This window comes from Natrix helvetica (assembly GCF_964273705.1).
Source record: "Natrix helvetica genome assembly, chromosome: 14".
Classification (NCBI taxonomy): Eukaryota; Metazoa; Chordata; class Lepidosauria; order Squamata; family Natricidae; genus Natrix; species Natrix helvetica.
The window spans coordinates 12,236,339-12,258,930 of record NC_138564.1 but is presented as its reverse complement, the minus strand read 5'-3'; the positions used below and the strand labels follow the sequence as shown (position 1 = coordinate 12,258,930).

At 50.0% G+C, this 22,592-nt stretch overlaps 2 protein-coding genes across 2 annotated transcripts in view; one reads left to right on the top strand and one right to left on the bottom strand.

Moving 5' to 3' along the window:
- Window positions 1-11,578: 11,578 nt before the first annotated feature.
- On the top strand, window positions 11,579-20,445 carry PLA2G3 (phospholipase A2 group III). Its single transcript, XM_081966215.1, has 7 exons — window positions 11,579-12,122; window positions 15,033-15,165; window positions 16,215-16,349; window positions 17,617-18,056; window positions 18,452-18,581; window positions 19,187-19,321; window positions 19,796-20,445. Exons 1-7 carry the CDS (start codon window positions 11,621-11,623, stop codon window positions 20,028-20,030), a joined length of 1,710 nt encoding a protein of 569 aa, XP_081822341.1. The 5' UTR covers window positions 11,579-11,620; the 3' UTR covers window positions 20,031-20,445.
- A 179-nt stretch (window positions 20,446-20,624) lies between these two features.
- Window positions 20,625-22,592, bottom strand: part of INPP5J (inositol polyphosphate-5-phosphatase J) — a 32,027-nt gene continuing 30,059 nt past the window's right edge. Inside the window, exon 13 of the mRNA XM_081966207.1 lies at window positions 20,625-22,122. Within this exon, the coding sequence (XP_081822333.1) occupies window positions 21,487-22,122 (636 nt within the window). The 3' untranslated portion in view covers window positions 20,625-21,486. The remainder of the gene's footprint in view (window positions 22,123-22,592) is intronic.

Genomic DNA, 22,592 nt, shown 5'->3' with positions numbered 1-22,592 from the left:
GGCAGAAGATGCGGCACGGAAGTCAGCACATTAGAAATACGTCTGGTCCATTTTTGCCCATGATGTTTGCCATGATAAAACTTGCGTTCAGTGAGGCCTCCGAGCTCATTCCCAGGCCTTATTACCTGCAACTTTCCAATGGATATATTTCTCTTCTCTCACTACCATTCGACCTAATTCTGCCTTTGTTTAAAGTATCCTGTTTTGAATGGATGACTAAATCGGTAATTCTAAAAGCTGGCCTCCGCCTAGTATCTGCTTGGGGGTGGGGGTTAGGGGTAGGGAACTGTGGCTCTGAATTTCTGTCTCCCTTAAGATTTCTCTTTCTCTTTGAGGGGAAATGTAATATTCTGCCTTTTTAAGAGGCATATTCTGCCTTCTCGGAGAGGGGTGAGTGCTAACTTTCTTGTTGTTGTTAGTTGCAAAGCCGTGTCTGACCCATCGCGACCCCATGGACCACGTTCCTCCAGGTCTTCCTGTCCTCTCCCATCCTCTGGAGTCCATTCAAGCTCACGCCTACTGCTTCGGTGACTCCATCCAGCCACCTCCTTCTCTGCCGTCCCCTTCTTCTTCTCTTGCCCTCCATCGTTCCCAGCATGAGGCTCTTCTCCAGGGAGTCCTTCTTCCTTCTCATCAGGTGGCCAAAGGATTTGAGTTTCCTCTTCTGGACCTGGCCTTCTAAAGAGCAGTCAGGGTGGATCTCCTCTAGGACTGACCAGTTGGATGGCCTTGCAGTCCAAGGGACTCAATGCAGGAGTCTTCTCCAGCACCAGAGTTCAAAGGCCTCCATTTTTTGGCGCTCAGTCTTCCTTAGGGTCCAATCTTCACAGCCATCCATTGCAACTGGGAAAACCATAAGCCTTGACTATACACACTTTTGTTGGCAGGGGAATGTCTCTGCTTTTTAGTCTGCTGCCTAGATTGGCCATCGCTTCCCTCCCCAGGAGCAAGCCTCTTGTGATTTCTTGGCTGCCGTCCCCATCTGCGGTGATCTTGGAGCCCAGGAAAAGAAAATAACTTTTTACATAAGCACGAATGTTTTGAGTTTAATGCCAATATCCATACTGTATTAGTTGTTAAATGAATCACCCGGTTGTTAAGTGAATCCATCTTCCCCATTGACTCCCAAAAGTGAATCATCTCTCGAGCATCTGAATATAAATTATGTGACCCTGGGGAATGCTGCAGTGGTCATAAGTGTGAAAAACAGGTCATAAGTCCTTTTTTACAGTGCCGTTGAAATTTTGAATGGTCACTGAGTGAGCTGTTGTAAGTCGAGGACTACTTGTAGCGCCGAGAGATTGTATAACTACAAAAGGGATTTTACTAGCTGTTCCTTGCTTCGGCAGAGGGTCTCTGGGCTGTCAAAGTGTGAGTGACCACCAGGTGGCAGCAGCGAGACAGAAACCCTTCTAATGCTTATTCTGAATTACTGGTATCTTTATATGGAGGAGAGGAAGGAGAAACTGGCTTGAAAGATACAAATACAGATTAAGAGAGTTGGGAGGGATCTTGGAGGTCATCTAGTCCAACCTCACACCCAGGCAGGAGACCTTATACCATTTCTGACAGATAACAGTCCAATCCTCTTGAAAACTTCCAGGGATGAAGCTCCCACAACTTCCGAAGGCAACTTCTGTTCCATTGGATGATTGTTCTCACTGTCAGAAAAATTCCTCCTTATTTCCAGGTTGAATCTTTCCTTGTTCAGTTGGCGACTCCTTTGTTTTGGTAAAAAAAATGTGGAGACTCTAGAAAGAGTGCAGAGAAGAGCAACAAAGAGGATTAGGGGACTGGAGGCTCAAACATATGAAGAACGGTTGCAGGAACTGGGTATGTCTAGTTTAATGAAAAGAAGGACCAGGGGAGACAGGATAGCAGTCTTCCAATATCTCAGGGGCTGCCCCAAAGAAGAGGGAGTCAAGCTATTCTCCAAGGCACCTGAGAGCAGAACAAGAAGCAATGGATGCAAACTAATCAAGGAGAAAAGCAACTTAGAACAGAGGAGAAATTTCCTGACCGTGAGAACAATTAATCAGTGGAACAGAAGTTGCCTCCAGAAGTTGTGAATGCTCCAACACTGGAAATTTTAAAGAAGAGATTGGGCAGCCATTTGTCTGAAGTGGTATAGGGTTTCCTGCCTAAGCAGGGGGTTGGACTAGAAGACCTCCAAGGTCCCTTCCAACTATTCCATAGAATAATGTTGAAGAATATGATTTGCATTCAATTCCCTCCCACAGCCATAAAGTTACCCCCTCCTTGGACGGAGCAACGAGGGTCAGATTCCATTTTCAGCATTCCAAGATCCTCCCGTCTCGTTTTGAGTGATGGGGCAACACAGAGACCTTTATGACATCCTCAGGTGATGCTGAGGACCACAACACAAAAGCCATGTCACATCCAAGGCCTGGACTCTGGACTTGGCGCTGCCACTGATGTTTGTTTTCCTGCCACTTCAACCCCGCAGCTTGCTTTAATCGCCACTCTCAAGTGATAAGCGCAAGATAAGGGCTCGCGCGAGCTTCCTTGGGCTTTTGCAGGACATCTGGAAGTAACCTCTGGCCTACTGGGCATCCCTTCTCCATTGATGTGGAGACCGTGGCCACCAAACCTGGCCACCAAAGGGAAAGAGATTTCTTGGTAAGGCCACGCTTGGAATACGGCATCCAGTTTTGGTTGCCACGATGTAAAAAAGATGTGGAGACTCTAGAAAGAGTGCAGAGAAGAGCAACAAAGAGGATGAGGGGACTGGAGGCTAAAACTTATGAAGAATGGTTGTAGGAACTGGGTATGTCTAGTTTAATAGAAAGAAGGACCTGGGGAGACATGATAGCAGTCTTCCAATATCTCAGGGGCTGCCACAAAGAAGAGGGAGTCAAGCTATTCTCCAAGGCACCTGAGGGCAGAACAAGAAGCAACGGGTGGAAACTAATGAAGGAGAGTAACAACCTGGAACTAAGGAGAAATTTCCTGACAGTTAGAACAATTAATCAGTGGAACAACTTGCCACCAGAAGTTGTGAATGGAAGTTTTTAAGAAGAGATTGGACGACCATTTGTCTGAAATGGTATAGACTTTTCTTCCAGAGCAGGGGGTTGGACTAGAAGACCTCCAAGGTCCCTTCCAACTCTGTTTACTGCTAAAGGGACCTCCGTCAAAACAAAACAGAGACCATTTTACCTGTTGGTGTTGGAGGTTCACAACACAGCTGACTCTATAAACTCTATAAAGATACCAGTAATTCAGAGAAAGGGAGAGAGAGAGAAACGTTATCATTCGATTTTTCTTGCTATTTTTAAGGCAGGATTTGCCCTTCCTGCCAATTCAATTTTTCCACCATAAATGCGTTGTATTCAGATTAATAAAATTAAACCCAAAGTGGGATTGACTGGTTGGTGATCCAGCAGTCTCCCCGATGAAACCTCATCCAATCTGGGTTGTGAGCCCTGATTCATTGTTTATTAAATATTTGGCTGTTGTTTATTCATGACTAGCTGATAACCCAGCATTGCCTGGGTATTTATTTATAAGGGGAAAATGTCTGGACCAATCGTAATTTCTAATCTTGGATTTTCCCCTTTACCAGAGAGAGCCCCCTTGTGGAGTTCTGTGAAACTGTTACCATGGCAACCCCACTGCGCTGTACAGTAGAAGCCATTTAACAGCGGTACAGTAGAAGCCATTTTAAGGCACAACAAGATGTATCTTAACAGAACACCCTCCCCAAGTGGTGTTAGGAGTGTCTTACCCCCCACAATATTTGTTTCCAGAGAGTAAGTCATCTGTGTACCACGTTTGGTTGAAATTGCTCGAGGTGTTCCAGAGTTTATGCTAGAACAGACAGACAAACAGACAGGCAGGCAAATATATTAACCAAACAATGGTTTAAGGCCCTGTGGGAACCATGATTAACGAAACGATGGGTTAAGTCACTGTGGGAAAACAGCATCAGTGAACTAAATTCCTATTGTGGAAGAATTACAAAGCTAATACTCCAGAGATTATCCATCTTCCCGCCTACACAGATTTTGGGCTATTTGGCATGGGAAGAATTAACATGCTTTCTTCTCAGTTATCCAAAGAGTGCAGAGAATTTTATACAGGACAAGCTGGATACTCGTCTAAAACCTTAATTCTCGCTGGAGACATGCCACGCTAAAGTCTGAAATTCGCATAAGCTGAATCATTCTCCCGACACCAAGAGCCGGTTGTTTTCAGCTTACAAGGAAATGCCAAGGGGGGATATTTTGAGTAAAGACCCCTGCAAATATTTTCTCGGCGCAGGGAATTCAAACGGAGTTTTTACGAAATTCTCCAGCTTCTTGGAGGAGAAGGGAAATGTCTTCAAAGACAAAAAAACCCCCAGAAAGTCCAGTTGCTTCTTCAAAAAAGCACCTTTTGAGACAATTGTGACTTGGACGACGGAGAATCTCGCTAAACATTTAAATAAAGGTTATTTGTTTGATTTGGGTTTAGTGCATATATTGCGTGTGTATCATCCACTGGTAGGGCCACTCTAGAGAAAAGAAGGACTAGGGGTGACATTGTATAGCAGTTTTCCAATATTTGTGGGGCTGCCCACAAAGAAGAGGAGGTCAACTTAGTCTCCAAGGCACCAGAAGGCAGGACAAGAAGCCACAGATGGAAACTGATCCAGGAGAGAAGCAAGCTGGAATTGAAGAGAAACTTCCTAACAGTGAAAGACAATTAACCAGAGGAACCACTTGCCTCCAGAAGTTGTGGTTGCTTCATCACTGGAGCTTCTTAAGAAGCGACTGGGCAGCCACTTGTCTGAACTGGTCTAGGTTCTCCTGCTTCAGCAGGGGGTTGGACTAGAAGATCTCCAAAGTCCCTTCTAGCTCTATTCTGATTAATTCTTGATTGATTTTCTCTTTCATTCCGGGTTGCTTCTCTCCTTGATTAGTTTCCATCCATTGTTTCTTGTCCTGCCTTCAGGTGCTTTGGAAGATAAATTGACCCCCTCTTCTTTGGGGCAGCCCCTCAAATACCGGAATGCGACTATCATGTCACCCCTAATTCTTATTTTCTTTAGACTAAAGGTAAAGGTTCCCCTCGCACGCATGTGCTAATCGTTCCCGACTCTAGGGGGTGGTGCTCATCTCCTTTTCAAAGCCGAAGAACCAGCGCTGTCCGAGGACGTCTCCGTGGTCATGTGGCCGGCATGACTCAACGCCGAAGGCGCACGGAACATTGGTCCCTTCCCACCAAAGGTGGCTCCTATTTTCCTACTTGCATTTTTTACGTGCTTTCGAACTGCTAGGTTGGCAGAAGCTGGGACAAGTCACGGGAGCTCATTCGGTTATGCAGCGCTAGGGATTCGAACCGCCGAACTGCCGACTTGTTCTGATCGACAAGCTCAGCGTCTCAGCCATCTGAGTTACTCTTCTTTGTGCTTCCCCCCCCCAAAAAAATTCCCAACCTCTTTTTGCATCTTTTCCAAGTTGCTCTGATTCTGGCAGAGAAGAAAGGGGCTCATAAGCCCCTCTCCCCCCACCCCGGCCCGGGTTTTCCCCAGAACATCCAAATTCCCCAAGGAAGCTGCCCTGTAGCCCTGTAGCCCCCTTTAAGTGGCAGAGAGAGAGAGAAAAGGAGCTTTGGCACACAATTGGACAAAAGAGACAAATGTATTTAATTAGCTCACCCCTCCTGGGGCAGCTGCTGCCCCCCTCCCCACTCCTTGCAACTCCATAGGTCAGCCTGGGTGGTACCATTCTTGCCTGACCGACCCTCGTCTTGTCACGAGCCAGGAGAGATGTGATTGTGGGGCACCCTGCAAGGGGATTAAGCCTGACCCCACCACCCTTCATCCCCCCCTTCCCCCGGCTGTCCCGGGGCTGAGTAAGGGATCTGGCTGCCTGCTTATCCTCGTGGTTTGTCCTGCAAGGAGCCCTTTGTTAAGGCTTATCAGCAGTCCCAATAAAGGAGAATATTTGTAGCTCAGGGTGAAAATAAAGGGCCATTGGTGGTTTTCTTGCAGACAACTCATGACCCAACTAGGTACCATCATCAGTGCTAGAAGGGAGGGGGGTTTGCGGCGAGGAGGAGAAGGAAAGGAAAAGTGGGGATGGAGGAGAAGGAGGAGGAGGAGGAGGAGACCACTGTAAAGTCCTTGGTGCTCTCTGAGTTGGCTTGTTTTCTTGCAGACGTTTCATGACCCAACTAGGTAACATCATCAGTGCTAGAAGGGAGTGGGGTTTGCAGAGAGGAGGAGGAGGAAGACTGTGGGGTCCTTGGTGCTCTATGAGCTTGATAGTTTTTTTTTTTTTTGCAGACGTTTCATGACCCAGCTAAGTAACATCATCAGTGCTAGAAGAGAATGAGGTTTGCAGAAAGGAGGAGAAGGGAAGGGAAAGTGGAGATGGAGATGGAGGAGGAGGAGGAGGAGGAGGAAGATGATGCAATGTTGCAAAAAACAACAACAACAATCCCAACACTTTAACTGTTGGATAATCAGCCAAGGTCTCCGTAGTCCCTTCTGGCCAAACGCAATCCTTTCGGTGCTGATACATTATCAGCTATTATCTCCCCAAAGTGCCACATAATCAGCTGGCTGAACACAGAGCAATGTTTGAAAACAAATCCAGCAGCGAGTAAATTCATAGAATCATACAGAATCCTAGAATCACAGAGCGGGAAGGGACCTCGGAGGTCATCCAGCCCAACCCCCTGCTCAAGGAAGAGACTGTTACAGAATCCTAGAATCACAGAGTTGGAGGGGACCTCGGAGGTCCAGCGATGAAGTACCCATGGCGTCTGGCAGCAAGCAGCTCCACTGGTTAACAGCCTCCTGGCCCAGAGGAGGTGTGTCCTGGTTTGCCTGCATAGCATTACCCTGAGATGCCCACATAAACCTGATTGGCAAACCTCTGGGCCATAGATCAAAGAAAGCACGGAAACGAAGGGTTTGGAAACATGCGGAAGAGACATTCACCCTGCAGTGGATAGACAGTGGCTAAAAAGGAGGAGGAGGAGGAGGAGGAGAAAGAAGGAGGAGGAGGAAGAAGGAGGAGGAAGAAGAAGGAGAAGGAAGCAAGAGGAGGAGGAGGAGAACGAGGAGGAGGAGGAGGAGAAGAGGGAAGAAGAAGAAGGAAGGAGGAGGAGGAGAAGAGGAAGAAGAGGAGGAGGAGGAAGAAGAAGAAGAAGAAGAAGAAGAAGAAGAAGAAGAAGAAGAAGAAGAAGAAGAAGAAGAAGAAGAAGAAGAAGAAACAACAACAACAACAACAACAACAACAACAACAACAACAACAACGATTCCAATGCCTGGCACCAAAAATCCTGTTTTTGGCTTGAGGAAAGTTAGTAGCAGACAGAGGCAGGCCTCGCTTGGCATGCAGAGGCTGGGGAATCTGGAAGGAAGGAAGGAAGGAAGGAAGGAAGGAAGGAAGGAAGGAAGGAAGGAAGGAAGGAAGGAAGGAAGGAAGGAAGGAAGAAAAAGAAAGAAAGAAAGAAAGAGAAGCATTGACTTCCAACTCTCTCTGTCATAGTAAAACATGGCATTAAACATCAAATCACAGGTTTTGCCTTTTTCATGATCATATGAACAAGCCGTTTCTGTAAAGATCTATCAATCTACTCGGTAAAACCCAAAATCGAATTTTTATTATTTTTCCACATCAAGTGGAGTTCAGAAGCTGCCTGAAGTCCCTTTATTGAGAAGCTGAGTTTTCACGCTTCCCAGTTTTGCCATCTTCATTTCTTTGGGGAGGGGGAAGCTTTCCCCTGTTATTGCTGTGTTGCTTTTATCGTTTTTATCGCTTTCCTATTTTCTTGGGAACTGCCCCGGGCACTTGAGAGCAAAACAAACAAGAGGAGTAAGTCAAAAATTAAAGTGTTATTATTTATTTCTGCAACCTGGCAAATGATGTGGGGAGATATCATTGCAGTTAATAATTGCATGCCTTTGGAAACTACCCAACGCAACATCTTAAAACAACGAGCAGCTTAAATTAATTACGGCATATTTATGGATTAGCGTGTGCTTCTGTGGGATTACGATAAGCCGAGACAGAGAAACAGCATATTTGCAAGCATCAAAGAGCCGGGAAATCAGCCATCTCACTAAGTCTTGAAATGCAGTAAGTGTTTGACCAAGATTTCATCCAGGTTTGGTCACTAGGTAAAGGTTCCCCTCGCACATGTGTGCTAGTCGTTCCCGACTCTAGGGGGCGATGCTCATCTCCGTTTCTAAGCCAAAGAGCCAGCACTGTCCGAAGACGTCTCCGTGGTCATGTGGCCGGCATGACTCAACGCCGAAGGCGGACGGAACGCTGTTCCCTTCCCACCAAAGGTGGCTCCTATTTTTCTACTTGCATTTTTTACCTGCTTTCGAACTGCTAGGTTGGCAGAAGCTGGGACAAGTCACGGGAGCTCATTCCATTATACGGCGCTAGGGATTCGAACCACCAAACTGCCAACCTTTCTGACTGACGAACTCAGCATCCTAAGCCACTGAGCCTCTCTTGGTCACTACCAGTAATGGACAAGAAACAATGGATGGAAATTAATCAAGGAGAGAAGCAATCTGGAATTGAAGAGAAACTTCCTAACAGTGAGGAAAATTAACGTTGTGGGTGCTTCATCACTGGAGCTTTTTAAGAAGAGACTAGACAGTCACTAGTCTGAAATGGTGTAGGGTGTCCTGCTTGAGCAGGGGGTTGGACTAGAAGACCTCCAAGGTCCCTTCCAGCTCTATTGTGATTGATTGATTGATTGACTTTTTTTTGCTACTCCTTCTCACCTCCCTGGCCCTCGATCTAATTTTTGTTGCGGGCTTGTTGCGACAGTGATGGCAAGCCGCATCTAAATCAGGGTTTACGATGGGTTTGCAAAACAGCAAAGACAAAACCTAAGTTGCATCAGCAGAGATATAATACCTTGATCCCACGAAGGCATCAAGCCACCCTATTTCGCCATTCTACTTGACAAGCTGCCTCCTTTCAAATGGATTCAAAGAAATGGGGAGCAACTTTGTCCAGGAAGATCCCATCAAGGTGATAACAATTCATTCTAAGAAGAGGGTTAGAAGGGGCTGGAAATCCCTGGAAGTCTTTAAGAAGATGTTGGATAGCCATCTGTCTGAAACGGTATAGGGTTTCCTGCCTAGGCAGGGGGTTGGACTAGAAGACCTCAAAGGTCCCTTCCAACTCTGCTATTGTATTATTGTATTATAACCTTAAACACTCAAAAGAGCCATTTGGACCTGTTTCCCACAGGGGGAAAAAAAAACCACCACAGGGAGCCATAAAACCCTGACTATTTCCTGAGCGGCCACAGAATTAGCATATGCCAGGGGTGTCCAAACTTGGGAACTTTAAGACTTGTGGACTTCAACTCCCAGAATTCCCAGGCTGGCTGGGGAATTCTGGGAGTTGAAGTCCACAAGTCTTAAAGTTCCCAAGTTTGGACACCCCTGGCATATGTAGTTGAATTAAACAATCTGAAATTTTTCTTTTCTTGGATTTACCCAGGGTTGGTCTACTGGGGGGGGTCGAAAAGCTCCATAAATCGCGTGCCAGCAGGTATCACAAATTGACTCGTATTTTGAGCGACAGGGAGCTGCAGCAGTGGGATGGAGGAGCCACAAGTGGCTGACCCCTGTGCTAGACCTATTTTTAAGCATTTTAGCTAAACCAGCAGGTGGTAAATGGCATCTATAAGACCTTTGATACGTAAATGTCCTTTATAAGAAGTGGCCATTGTTAATCTATAGTTCCTTTCCCATAAATGTTGCCAAAATGTTCTGTTTTCTTCTGTTCTGTACCTGGTCTAGTAGAGATCCATTTCCTGGAAAAAGGGACTCCCACATTGACCTAATCATCAGACGGCTCTTAGCCAATCCGCAGGCTTCCTCTTGGCTACTCCCCTCCTTTGGATTTCCCCAACACGCCTGGCCAGGTGTTGCCTTACTGAAAGGCGGATCCTTTCTCAGACGTCCCATCAGGTGATGGGTGAGTCATGCCAGCCTTTGGGAGGAGCTGGAAGTGGGAGAGGGCACCTGAAGGAAGAGAAGCAGGTTCTGTGCCAGGAGCCCAAGACGACTTTCCAAACCAGTCTCCAATCCTGCGCTACACACACACACAAAGACACACACACACAGACAAAACACACACACAGACACACAAACACACAAACACAGACACACAGACACACATACACACAGACAGAAAGAGAGAGACACACACAAAAATACACACAGACACACAATCACACAGACACACAATCACACAGACACACAATCACACAGACACAGCTTTTCCATATCGGTGTCCATATCTTTCGTAACAATCTTATTTACAAAAAATTCTATCTCTAGATCACTATCCTAAGTTATGTGCTTATAAACATGATACTTTTACTGTGTGCACCTTACGTTTTACCTTTGCTCTCAAGCCATTCTTGTCACTCTGAAAAGTCACTAAATGGACTGTTGTAAGTTTTGGACTACTAGTATTTACACGAGAGACTGAGCAGGAACGCATGTAGTTAGCCCACCTACTTAGGAGGGTTTTTTTTTGGGGGGGGGGAGAAACTATTTGGAAGGACAAGTGTTATGCAATGCATGTTTTAAAATGCACACACTCTGTCTTTTAATACAGGGATTTGCAACCTCGGGCCCATGGTTTGGTTAATCATGGTTCCCTCCCATGGTTTGGTTAATCAAACTGTCTGTCTGTCTGTATGTATGTATATATGTTTGTCTGTCTGTTCTAGCATAAACTCTGGAACACCTCGAGCAATTTCAACCAAACTTGGTACACAGATGACTTACTCTCTGGAGACAAATACTATGGGGGTAAGACACCCCTAACACCCCTTGGGGGCAGGTGTTCTGTTAAGATACAGCCTGTTGTGCTTTAAGATGGCTTCTACTGTACAGCCATAAATGGATTCTACTGTACAGCGCAGTGGAGTTGCCATGGTAACGTCTTCACAGTACTCCACAAGGGGGCTCCCTCTGGGAAGGAGGAAAATCCAGCATTAAAAATTACATTTAGTATGGACATTTCCCCCTTATAAATAAATACCTTGGCAACGCCAGGTTCTCAGGTAGTATATCAAAGTTACCATGTATAGGTAAATGTTAGAAGTCGAAAGATTCTGATTACGTATACCTAAATAGTATTATTATTATTGTTATTAGTACTGTGTATCAACCCAGGAAATACACTGTTCACTAAGCCCTTATGGATGATAAAGAAAAAAGTTTAAATAAACTTAAATAAACTAAATAAAAGTTGAAAAGAAAAGAGAAAAGAAAAAGTCCAGTTGCCTTTTAAAGAAGCACCTCGGGGTCTCCTTGCCCTCTTCCTCGCCAGGAAAGAGCCCAACGCCAGGAGACCCTCCACTCATCCCCTCCTTCCCACCCACCCAGCCCAGCCAGCGCCGTCGAGGCTGAGCGGCTAGGTAAAAACTCCCGGGGCTGAATGGAAGCGTGGGAACCCGAGGGGGCGTGGCTCGGCGGGTGGTGTTGCCGGCGCCGTCCAATCCCAGGCCGCCCGGCGGACGAGCCCACCCCTCGGTGGTTCTCCTTTTAAAAAAAGAGCCGCCTGGCCGCGCTCTCTCCCCCATTCATTCATTGCTCCGCCGGGGCGCGCTGGGCATGGCTTCCTTTGCGCGCTTGGCGCTGCTGGCGCTGGGCTTGGCGCTGCCTTGCGCCCGCGGCTCCTGGACCGAGGCCAACACGGCCTGCGCCACCCGGGCCACCGGCGGCCGCTCCCGGCTCCTGAGCTTCCTCTGGCTGCGCCCCGACGGCTCCCCCGCCACGGTCCTGGTGCAGAGCCTGTGGGATTTGCGCAGCGGGCGGCTGCTGGAGTGCGCCCTGCGGACGGAGCCCGCCTTGACCCGCCGCTACCTGGAGCTCTGCGCCCCCGGGGGGCTCCGCCACCCCTTGGTCCGCGCGCCCTGGGACCCGCGGCTGCGGAGAGAGCTGGAAGCCTTGGATGCGCGCAAGGAAGCGTGCAAGGGAGCCTCCCCGCCCAGCCGCCCAGCTGAAGCGGGGCAGTCGGCAGGGCAAGCGCGGGCGCGGAGCCGGCGAGGCTTGACGGTGCCCGGGACGCTTTGGTGCGGAGCCGGGCACACGGCAGAGAAGCCCTCGGAGCTGGGTAAGGGGAAGAGGTGGGGTCGGGAAGGGCCGGTGGGTTGCAGGTCCCAAGGGAAGGAAAGCGCCTCCCACCCACTCTGGGCCACATTGCCCCAGGGTCCCCAGTTCTCTGTGCCAGAGAGAGGGAGGGGGAGGGGGGAGGGAGGGAGGGAGAGAGAGAGAGAGAAATTTGGGTTTGCAGAAATACCATAAACTGAGATTTGAAAGAGACATCTATAAGAACAGAAAAAGAAAGGGGAAGAGGAGGAGAGAACGAGAGGAAGAGAAGGGAAGGAAGAAAGAGGTAAGGAGAGGAGGATGGAAGGGAGAGAAAGAGATGGGAAGAGGGTAGGAAGAGGAAGAGTAGGAGTAGGAGAAAAATAAGGGAAGAAGGAAGGGGAAGGAGAGGAGGAAGGAAGAAAGAGGTAAGGAGAGAGAGATAGGAAGAGGAAGAGAGGAGTAGGGTAGAGGTAAGGGAAGAAGGAAGGGAAAAGAGGAGGAAGGAAGGAAGTGGAGGGAGAAAAGAAAGGGAAAAGAAGGTGATGTTACAAAAGGAGGAAGGGATGGTAAATAAAGCAACCCAAATTGTATATTATAACCTATTAAACAGAATAACAAATGTATAAGAACGACAAGTGTAAAGAAGGATAACCACTATGTGAAGGAATAACTTATAATTGTACATAAGAGAATAAAAAATAAAAAATAAACTTTTCAAACAAAAATAAATTATCTGGGTGCTTTGGCTGGCTCTTTTTGCACACCCACATGCGGGGAAATAAACCCCCAGGCGAGACGTGTGTGAGACTGAGTCAGCAGACGGTTGGTGGAACTCCTTGCCACTAGAATGAGATGCTGCAGTGGGAGAAGCCAGAGGTGGTTTTGGGAAGCAATTTTGCTTAAAGAGAAAGCTCCCTTTCCCTTCCAGATGGAGGTTTTCTCTCAGGTTGCCAGGCGGGGCTGAGGATACAGGACGTCCGGTTCTGGTGGGAAGCTTCTAGAAGCTTCTTGGATGGACGTGGGAGTCAGGTGTCGGGCACTCCTGCTGAATCAACAGGCCAACATGCTAGAAATCAGCTTTGTTTGGTTTGCATTTATTTGCAAATAACTCAAAAGTGGCAAACAAAACTCTTCGCAATTTCCCCCAGAATAACTAATCTGTCAGGTAGGCTGTCCTGAGAGAGGGCGATGGGCTTAAAGTCCACCCTTGCTCCTGGTGGGATTAGAACTCCTGGCTACCAGCCTGGTTCCTTAACCACTATACCCAACTGCCTGGCCTCTGTCCGTGGAGAAGAATCTGTCAATCAATGAATCAGAATAGAACTGGAAGGGACCTTGGAGGTCTTCTAGTCTAACCCCCTGCTCAAGCAGGAGACCCTCAAGTCAATCAGAATAGAGCTGGAAGGGACCTTGGAGGTCTTCTAGTCCAGCCCCCTTCTCAAGCAGGAGACCCTCAAGTCAATCAGAATAGAGCTGGAAGGGACCTTGGAGGTCTTCTAGTCCAGCCCCCTTCTCAAGCAGGAGACCCTCAAGTCAATCAGAATAGAGCTGGAAGGGACCTGGGAGGTCTTCTAGTCCAGCCCCCTGCTCAAGCAGGAGACCCTCAAGTCAATCAGAATAGAGCTGGAAGGGACCTCAGAGGTCTTCTAGTCCAGCCCCCTGCTCAAGCAGGAGACCCCCAAGTCAATCAGAATAGAGCTGGAAGGGACCTCAGAGGTCTTCTAGTCCAGCCCCCTGCTCAAGCAGGAGACCCTCAAGTCAATCAGAATAGAGCTGGAAGGGACCTGGGAGGTCTTCTAGTCTAACCCTCTGCTCAAGCAGGAGACCCTATGCCATTTCAGATAAGTGACTGACTCTTCTTAAAAACCTCCTACAGCTTCTAGTGGCAACCTGTTCCACGGGTTAGGGAAGATTCTCCATAATTCCAGGTTGCTTCTCTCCTTGAATAATTTCTATCCGTTGTTTCTTGTCCTGCCTTCTGGTGCTTTGGAAAATAAGTTGACCCCCCCCCCTCTCTTTGTGGCAGCCCCTCAAATCTTGGAATATTGCTATCATGTCCCCCCCAGTCCTTCTCTTCCCTAGACTACCCAAATCCTGCAACCGTTCTTCGTATGTTTTGGTCTCCAGGCCCTCGAGCGTCTTAGCTGCTCTTCTCTGCACTTTGCTTTTTTTAAGTCTCAACATCTTTTGTGGCAACGTGGCGACCAAACCTGGATGCCGTATTCCAGGTGTGGCCTTACCCCTTTTGCATCTCTTTTGTGACTTCTCTTGCTTTGTTTGTCTGGAGGTGAAGCCGAACCCTGTGCGTAGGGTCTCCTGCCTGAGAGGAGGGGGTTGGACTAGAAGACCTCCCGGGTCCCCTTCCCACTCTGTTGTTCTGTTTTTAAGCTCCGGTTGTACGTTTCGCACGGATTGCAAATTCTGAACTGGGCAGGCTTCGTTTGATCTCCAAGTGGGCAAAACAACGTATGATAATCCTGTATGGGGGAAACCTTTTCAGCACCAAGAGCCCAAATTGAAACGTGTGTGTGTGTGTGTGTGTGTTGTGCCGGAAACCCGAAGACCAGCTGGCTGGCACATGCATGCCTGGGCTTTGGGCATTTCTCTGGCTGTTTTGGGGCCATTTTCAGGCTGGTTTTAGGCCAGTTATGGGCTGTTTGGTGGCCCAGAAACACCCCCGAAGTGGCCTAAAAACAGCCTGGAAAACGCTGCCCAAAACAGTCTGATATTTGGTTGTTTTTCGGGCTCTTTTCGGATGTCTTTGGCTGCCAAGACTAGCTGGCCGGCGTGCGTGCCCACAGAGAGAGCTCTGCCTTAGGTTCTCCATCACCGCCCTGTACATATTATAATACGGAATATATTCTGTTATTCTCTCGCCTTGCCTCTCACCGGCCCGTTTTCCGTCTCATCCTGGTTCCTTCTTTTTTTGCAGGGGTTTTCCAGGGCCCCGATGTTTGTTGCCGTGAGCACGACAAGTGTGATGCCCACATCTCTGCTCTAGGGTTCAAGTACGGCATTCGCAACTATCGGCTCCACACCATTTCTCACTGCAGCTGCGATAACAGGTGAGGGCAGGTGCCTGCAACGCTCGGGGTTTGATCTATAACCTTGTCCAACCTGTTCCCTTTCTCAATCTCTTGAACTCACAGTGCCACCGTTGTCCCCCCCAAAAGTGCATTTTTTTCCCAAGAGGCCACTGGATTTTTCTTGGTTTCTCTTTGAAGACGTTTCTCTTCTCCTCCAAGGAGCTTCTTCAGCTCTGACTGAATGTTGGGGAAATGGAAGGATTTATACTCCTTGCAGACAGCTGGTCATTTGCATCCTTTGAGAGGGTCGTTGAGGCCGCTTGGAGGTTTTATCTGAGTGGTGCAAATGGACGTGGAGCCTTCTTGGAACTGCTGAAAGAACTGTGTTGTAGACTGGAGATAGATGAGGTCCTATCCCTCCCCCCTCTGTTGAAGGAGGGCTGTTCAATTTGGACATAGGTGGCCCCTTTGATCTGTCTTGCAAACCAATTGGTAGCCTCAACAGCTCTCTCAAAGGATGCAAATGACCAGCTGTCTACAAGGAGTATAAATCCTTCCATCCTCCACCATCCAGTCAGAGCTGAAGAAGCTCCTTGGATGAGAAGCAAAACCTCTTCAAGAAAAAACCAAAAAGTCCAGTTGCTTCTTCATGAAGAGCTGAAGAATCTTCTTGGAGGAGAAGTGAAACCTCTTCAAAGAAAAACCAGAAAGTCCAGTTGCTTCTTCATGAAGAGCTGAAGAAGCTTCTTGGAGGAGAAGCAAAACCCCTTCAAAAAAACCCAGAAAGTCCAGTTGCTTCTTCATGAAGAACTGAAGAAGCTTCTTGGAGGAGAAGCAAAACCTCTTCAAAGAGAAACCAGAAAGTCCAGTTGCCTTGAGAGAAACAAAAAAAGCACCTTTGGGACAACCGTGACCTGGATGATGGAGAGGATCTCTAGTCTCTCACATTCCCATCCCTCTCTTGCATTGTTGAGTCCTGCTGGTGGGGGATGCTGGGCGGTGTAGTCCTTCCAAAGCACAGAGAGACTGGCAGATGGGGAAATGCCAGAAACCGTCGGGCGAAACGTCTTTCCTCTGCCTCTCCACAGGTTCAGAGATTGCCTGAAGAACCTCAATGATACCATCTCTAACTTCATCGGGACCAGTTTCTTCAACCTGTTGGAAATTCCATGCTTCCACTTGAAAGAGAGCGAGGACTGCCTTGAGTGGCACTGGTGGGGCGGGTGAGTAAGCCAGCCGGGTGAGGAAATATCCCGAGAAACAAGAGTCCTTGATTTACGGCCTCTGTGGGACTCAACCTTTACGTTGCCAAGCGAGACTCAAAACCAAATTCTGCTCAAAGAGAGATTCTCTCAAATGTGAATTGCAACTTTCAAGAAGGTTGCTCTTGCTGTTTTTCCTTCTATTTTCTCTTCCTTTTTTCTTCTCCTTTTCTGCTTAATTAAAGAAACACCCCAATTAAAATGGGTACACAAGGAAAAAAAAAGATCGCGGTGGCTCAGGGGCTAAGACGCTGAGCTTGTCGATCAGAAAAATCGGCAGTTCGGCGGTTCGAATCCCTAGCGCCGCGTAACGGAGTGAGCTCCCGTGACTTGTCCCAGCTTCTGCCAACCTAGCAGTTCGAAAGCACGTAAAAAATGCAAGTAGAAAAATAGTTAACCATCTTTGGTGGGAAGGAAACAGCGTTCTGTGCGCCTTCGGTGTTGAGTCATGTCGGCCACATGACCACGGAGACGTCTTCGGACAGCGCTGGCTTTTCGGCTTTGAAACGGAGATGAGCACCGCCCTCTAGAGTCGGGAACGACTAGCACATATGTGCGAGGGGAACTTTTACCTTTACCTTTAAACAGTTAATATAAGTTCGCTTGGGATTCTAAGAAGCTTGACCTGCTGTGATTGTGGGAGTCCTTGCCCGTACAAGTCAGGTGCCTCTTACTGTCTCTATGTATTGGGTTTCATTTCCAAAAAATGAAGGTAACTAATATTTTCCAACCTTCATGAAATCTGGAAGCAGGGACTTTCCAATCCCCAAATTTCCCAACCGCCACGACCCTTGGTAAGAATTTTGAGAGCCCGTCTATTTCCGTGAGTTGGAGAACGCTCCTGTAAATCTGTCCAGATTCTTCTAGATTTATCCTTTCGACCTACCCAATTGTCTTTGACAATCTCCCGTCTTCTCCACCTCCTGCGGGCCATACATTTCAGTTTAGCTGCTTAGTTTTTTTCTCCCAGGGAGGCTTTAGGCCAAAAACGCCTTTTTAAGACTTGTTATGTCTTGCTGAAAGGAGAGAGGAGCTGGATTTGCACAACACGCAATTTGCAACAAACAATATACTTGCGTGTCTTGCGAAAAAAATCTGCCTCTGTGATTAATTTTGGGCTCAGCACGCCGCACAAAAGCGGGACTGAATTGCACAACCTAGGTTAAAGGTGTGGTGGAAATGGAGAGACTGAGCAGAGCGCCTGGTTTTTCCCCCGCTCCTGGGCTAGGTGTAAGAAGTATGGCATGATGCGCCTGGCTCACCTGGTGGAGCCGAGCCCGTATCAGCCCATCGAAATCCCCGAGGCCACCACATTCCCTCTCCAGCCGAGACGGCATCGCAAACCTGGCTCGAAAGGCAGAAAAACGCGGAGAAAGAAAGTGAAGGAACCAAGCACCAAGACGCAGGATACCGTCATCCCACTCGCCTCGATCTCCAAGACGAATGAAGCCACTCACCTCCCGGGAAGAAGCTCTGCGGGTGAGGAGACAACTGCCCTTCAGACGACGTTGGACCCTGGTCCCATCAAGATGGAGGGCGAGATTCTCACCACGCGTCACCGGGTCGTCCTTACTGGGAAAGAAGCCTTCTCCAACGAGACGTGGCAGGGAGAAAGCCTCATCTCTGGCCCTTCTGCAGGACACAGCCGGGTCTCCAAGGCAAGACCAGGTGAGGCAAGCAGGAGCCCAAATGTCCCTTATTGGGGCCATTTAAATGTGGGAGGATTTATGAAGGCGCAGGTAAAATATTAGGGATGCAATGGCTCAGGGGCTAAGATGCTGAGCTTGTTAATAAGAAAGGTTGGCACTTCAGCGGTTCGAATCCCTAGCGCTGTGTAACGGAGTGAGCTCCCGTGACTTGTCCCAGCTTCTGCCAACGTAGCAGTTTGAAAGCACGTAAAAAATGCAAGTAGAAAAATAGGAACCACCTTTGGTGGGAACAGCGTTCCGCGCGCCTTCGGCGTTGAGTCATGCCGGCCACATGACCACGGAGACGTCTTCGGACAGCGCTGGCTCTTCGGCTTTGATTCCCCAACTGAACTGGGCCTGTTTTTGTCTCCCCAGGCCTGTCGCGGAGATGCCGCTGCTACCAACGGCTGGACCACTGCCCCTTCCAGATCGGCCCCAACGAGCTCAAGTACCAGCTCCACAATTCAGATGATCGCACGCTTTTCCACTGTAACTGCACCCGCCGGTAAGCATTGTCCGTCCGTCCCCCACCCTTCTAGAAGTTGTGGGTGCTGTTATCACTGGAGGTTTTTAAGAAGGGACTGGCCAGTCCTTTTGTCTGGAATGGTGTAAGGTCTCCTGCTTGAGCAGGGGGGTTGGACTAGATGACCTCCGAGGTCCCTTCCAACTCTTGTTATTTCGAGGAGCAACAGGTCCATTTCAATTTAAAGATCTGCATGGGAAGTGAATCCCTCTCCCCCGCTTTCCCCCCACCCCAAAAGCGTCAGCCTGTCATTTGCCCACCCACCCACCCCCGCACGGAAAATGGGACGCTGGTTTGAACATCAGACACTTCGTCCCAAATTCCTATATTCCCAGCTGGTATTCCAGCTCCGTTCGAAGCGCCGTGTGCCACGCCAACATGGGAGTTGTAGTCCTGCCGACTTATGGGGGGAGGGGGGAGGAAGGGTGACCCCAGTCTAGTGGGAGGTTGGTAGGGAGTCATTTGGGTAGTTTTTTTCTTTTTCTCAGCCTACAATGCTTTGAGTGAATCAGTTAGATTGTGGCTTTTTGTTTAGCTTCCCCCCCACCAAGATTTAATGCGACTTTCATTCCTCCCCCCCCCCACAGGTTGGCCCGGTTCCTGCGTAGGAGGAAGGGCCCCAACGAGGTGGAGGAGCAGATCCTGTCCCACTACATCGCCCCTTCCTGTTTCGTCCTGGAGAGCCTCCCGGGCTGCAGGATGGGAGACGAAAGCTGGCCCAAGTAAGTGGGAGGGAGGGAAGCGGGGAGTCTCCCACCCCGCACGTGCGCTTTATTCCCTTACTCCTTCCTTGCAACCAGTACGTAGGACGAGAAGTATCCCATCCGATCCTCCGTGGTAGCCCAAGAATCAGGAGGAGGTAAAGCTGGAGTCAGAGGTGGAATTCAGCCGTTTCAGTCCAGTTCGGGCAAACCGGATTTTAATTTTAATATGGTTCGCCGAACCGGTAGTTGCAAGGACTGGCTGACCCCTCCCGCCCCAACCCTCCCCTCCCAGGAGTCTCCATGCGGCCTGTTTTGAATGCGAGGTAAGGGCAGGGCCTGCGCGGATGCTCCGAGAGGATGAAAAACGAGTCTGCTCTATCTGCTCTCTTTTTTGGGGGTGGTGAAGGGGAGACCCATCCAACTGCCAACTCTTCCTTCCTGCTCTGCCCACAAGGAAGGCCGATCCAACCTTTCTCTCTCTCCCTCCTGCAGCTGCATTGGCATCGGCAAAGCCATCCTGGCCCCGGCTCGCCACCTGACCAACCGGCTGACGGGCAAGCGAGCGAGGGGCTCTCTCAAAGTGAAGCGCCAAGAAGGGGCCTCCCTGGAGGGAGCCACCCGGCTGTTTGACAAGTGTGTGCGGCTGGCGCGAGCTGCCCTCCAGCCGGCGCCCCATCGAGCGAGGGCAGCCTTGACCATGGCACACAGGCGCGCGCGAGAGGGCTGAGCCCAGGAAGTGGACACAATGAAACCGAGCCATTCTCCCCCAGATGTGCGTTTGTGAGTTCCCAGTTTTTTGAGCCGGAAGCAAGGGCCCAGTGTGGACTTGAATGAGAAGCGGGCATCTATGGCACGATGCCAGCTGGGCCACCGCCTGCTGCAAAGGAATTGGCCACAGCAGACTCTCAAAACTCTTCGGAGGTGGCTGATGGTACTGAGCCCCCAGAAAAGGGACAGCGAGAGGTGAAGCCGCAGCCGGAGCTGATGTCCAGTTGATGCTCCTCACCTCTCAAAGCAGACGGCCTGACCAAGGCTCCTCTTGCTGTGATGGGCAGAGGGTCTTCCACCCCACCCCTCCCCACCCATGCGATCCTTGCAAGGAAGGCACCTGTAATTTATTTGGGGGGGGGAGGGAGGGTGTCGGAAAGGGGGGTATGAACAATGTCGCAAATAACATGTTTTCTAAACGTGGCTTGAGGTCTTCTTGGTTTGGGGTGGGGGAAGGAAGGAAGGAAACCGAGAAGGAGAGGGAGGAGGAGGGCACCTCCTCTTCTCCGCCGCCCAACCAGAGGTGGGTTCCTACCAGTTTGGACCAGTTCGGCTGAGTAGGTAGTAACTCGGCCGGCCACGCGCCCGAACTGGTTCTGTCGGCGGCACCCTAGGCGCTGCCATCTTGTTTTTTACTTCTGCGCGTCAAGCAAGCGCACGCACGCATGCCTGAAAAACATCCCTGAGCAAGCCGGCATCAACAGAAGCTGGAGCCCACCCCTGTGCCCAACGGCCCCTGCTGCGGAGAGGGCAGAGGCAGCCTCCTGGAGCATTTGTAAGATGATTTATTGGGGTGTAAGAGAGAGAGGTAGGACAGATTGTCTCGACTCTGAACTCGTCCCGGAGAAGGTCCCCAATCTGGAGAGAGAGACCAGCCCTCCCAGTTCCCTCCCCCCCGCCTCCCCCGGCCAGAGTTCTACATTCCAAGTCTTCAGCCTTGGCTTGAAATTCCCCCACCCCCGGGCATGGCTGCCTGGGATTCTGCTGGGGGTCTCCATCACCATGAGCCTGGCTGGGCCCTCAGCCCTTACAACACGGAGGCCTCTGGAAATGGCCGCCTCCTTTCCTCCTCGTTGTGCTCTTTGCGCTTCCGTCCTCCGGCTGGTCCTCCCTGTGAGGGGCCAAAACAGTGTTTAGGGGGAATCCAGTTTGGGGCGCCGATCTCGGTGTTTGGTGGGAGACAGAGCTGTCCCCCAGGAGGACGAGGGAGGGGGAGCAACACAAGTGGGACAGGCCGTTGGTCGGGCTCTGATGCAGACATGGGGCAATTGTGAAGCTGATGGGATGGGGTGGCACCACGGCAGCTCTGTGTCTGGGTCTGTGCCCCATTTGGGCAAGGCAGGCCAAGAGAGGAGTGGGCAAAGGGTGTTGTCACACACGCTATACAGGATGATTGCCAAGTGGGATCCGCTGCCTTAATGTCTGGTATCGCAGCTGTGGCTATTGTGGGGTGTCCCCTCTTGCGGGGACATACTAAAGAGGGCTGCGAGTCCCGCCGTGGGGCTGGTGGGGCTCATCCTTCGTCCGGGCAGACTCGGGTCAGTGCTGTCGCGCCGTGGGCCCATAACCCGGTCCACTGTCTCCAAGCGCACAGCGGGCAGCAAACCCAGATTCCGCGGATCAGCCCGGGACAGCGGAGTCTCCTCGAAGAGCCAGCTTGTCCGGGCCTGGGAGGTGTTGGAGGAGGAGGAGGAAGAGGAAGAGGAGGAGGCCTCGGCATTCTGCACCAGCTCCCGCGACTTGGAGCGGTGCCGCGGGCTGTCCTTGGAAAACTGGATGCTGGGAATGTCCGCCTTCAGAATGGTGCTGTGACGGCGTCCCTGGGGCGAGGGGCTGCGGCTGGCCCCCTGGTCGCGGCTGGAGGATCGCAAGAGCAGGCCCTGGAACTTGGCCAGGCTGGGGCTGCGGCTACGGTGACGGTGCATCTTGCCGGGGCTGGGGCTGCGGGATTTGGGGCCGAGGAGCACCAGCGTGCTGTCGTCGTCCTCTTCGGAGGTGCTGTTGGTGCTGTCTGTGGCACTGCTGACTTGCTCCAGGGTGGGCAAGGAAATCTAGGCCAGGAAATTGAGGGGAAGGGGAGAAGGGAAGTCAGTTTCCCTCAAATCACAAGCACCGTTCATACATCACCCGGGACTCTTTGGGAATTGTTCTGTTCACACAATATACCAATGAATCCTTCGGGTGATGCCTGAATCACCTCCAACATGCAAAGACAACTGTTGGGTTACGCTGACCGTACCCCACCCAACACGGTGTAGTTCTTCGTGCAAACACAGCTACACAAAGTTGCATCCCACTCACTACAGTCAACTTGCCATGACCAACTCGCCACGGCCAGTTCGCCGTGGGAATAGTATTGTTACACAAATATCAAACAAATAGTGGAATAGACTAATTAAAGGTAAAGGCACCCCTCGCACATATGTGCTAGCAGTTCCCACTCTAGGGGGCACTGCTCATCTCAAAGCCGAAGAGCCAGCGCTGTCCGAAGACATCTCCGTAGCCATCCCAAGGAAGCATA

What these genes read in the sequence shown, in the direction of transcription:
- PLA2G3 (XM_081966215.1), top strand. Translation starts at nt 11,621, where the DNA reads ATGGCTTCCTTTGCGCGCTTGGCGCTGCTGGCGCTGGGCTTGGCGCTG. An exon ending in AGAGAAGCCCTCGGAGCTGG is followed by an intron (nt 12,123 to 15,032) that starts GTAAGGGGAAGA and finishes CTTTTTTTGCAG; the next exon opens with GGGTTTTCCAGGGCCCCGAT. An exon ending in GAGTGGCACTGGTGGGGCGG is followed by an intron (nt 16,350 to 17,616) that starts GTGAGTAAGCCA and finishes CTCCTGGGCTAG; the next exon opens with GTGTAAGAAGTATGGCATGA.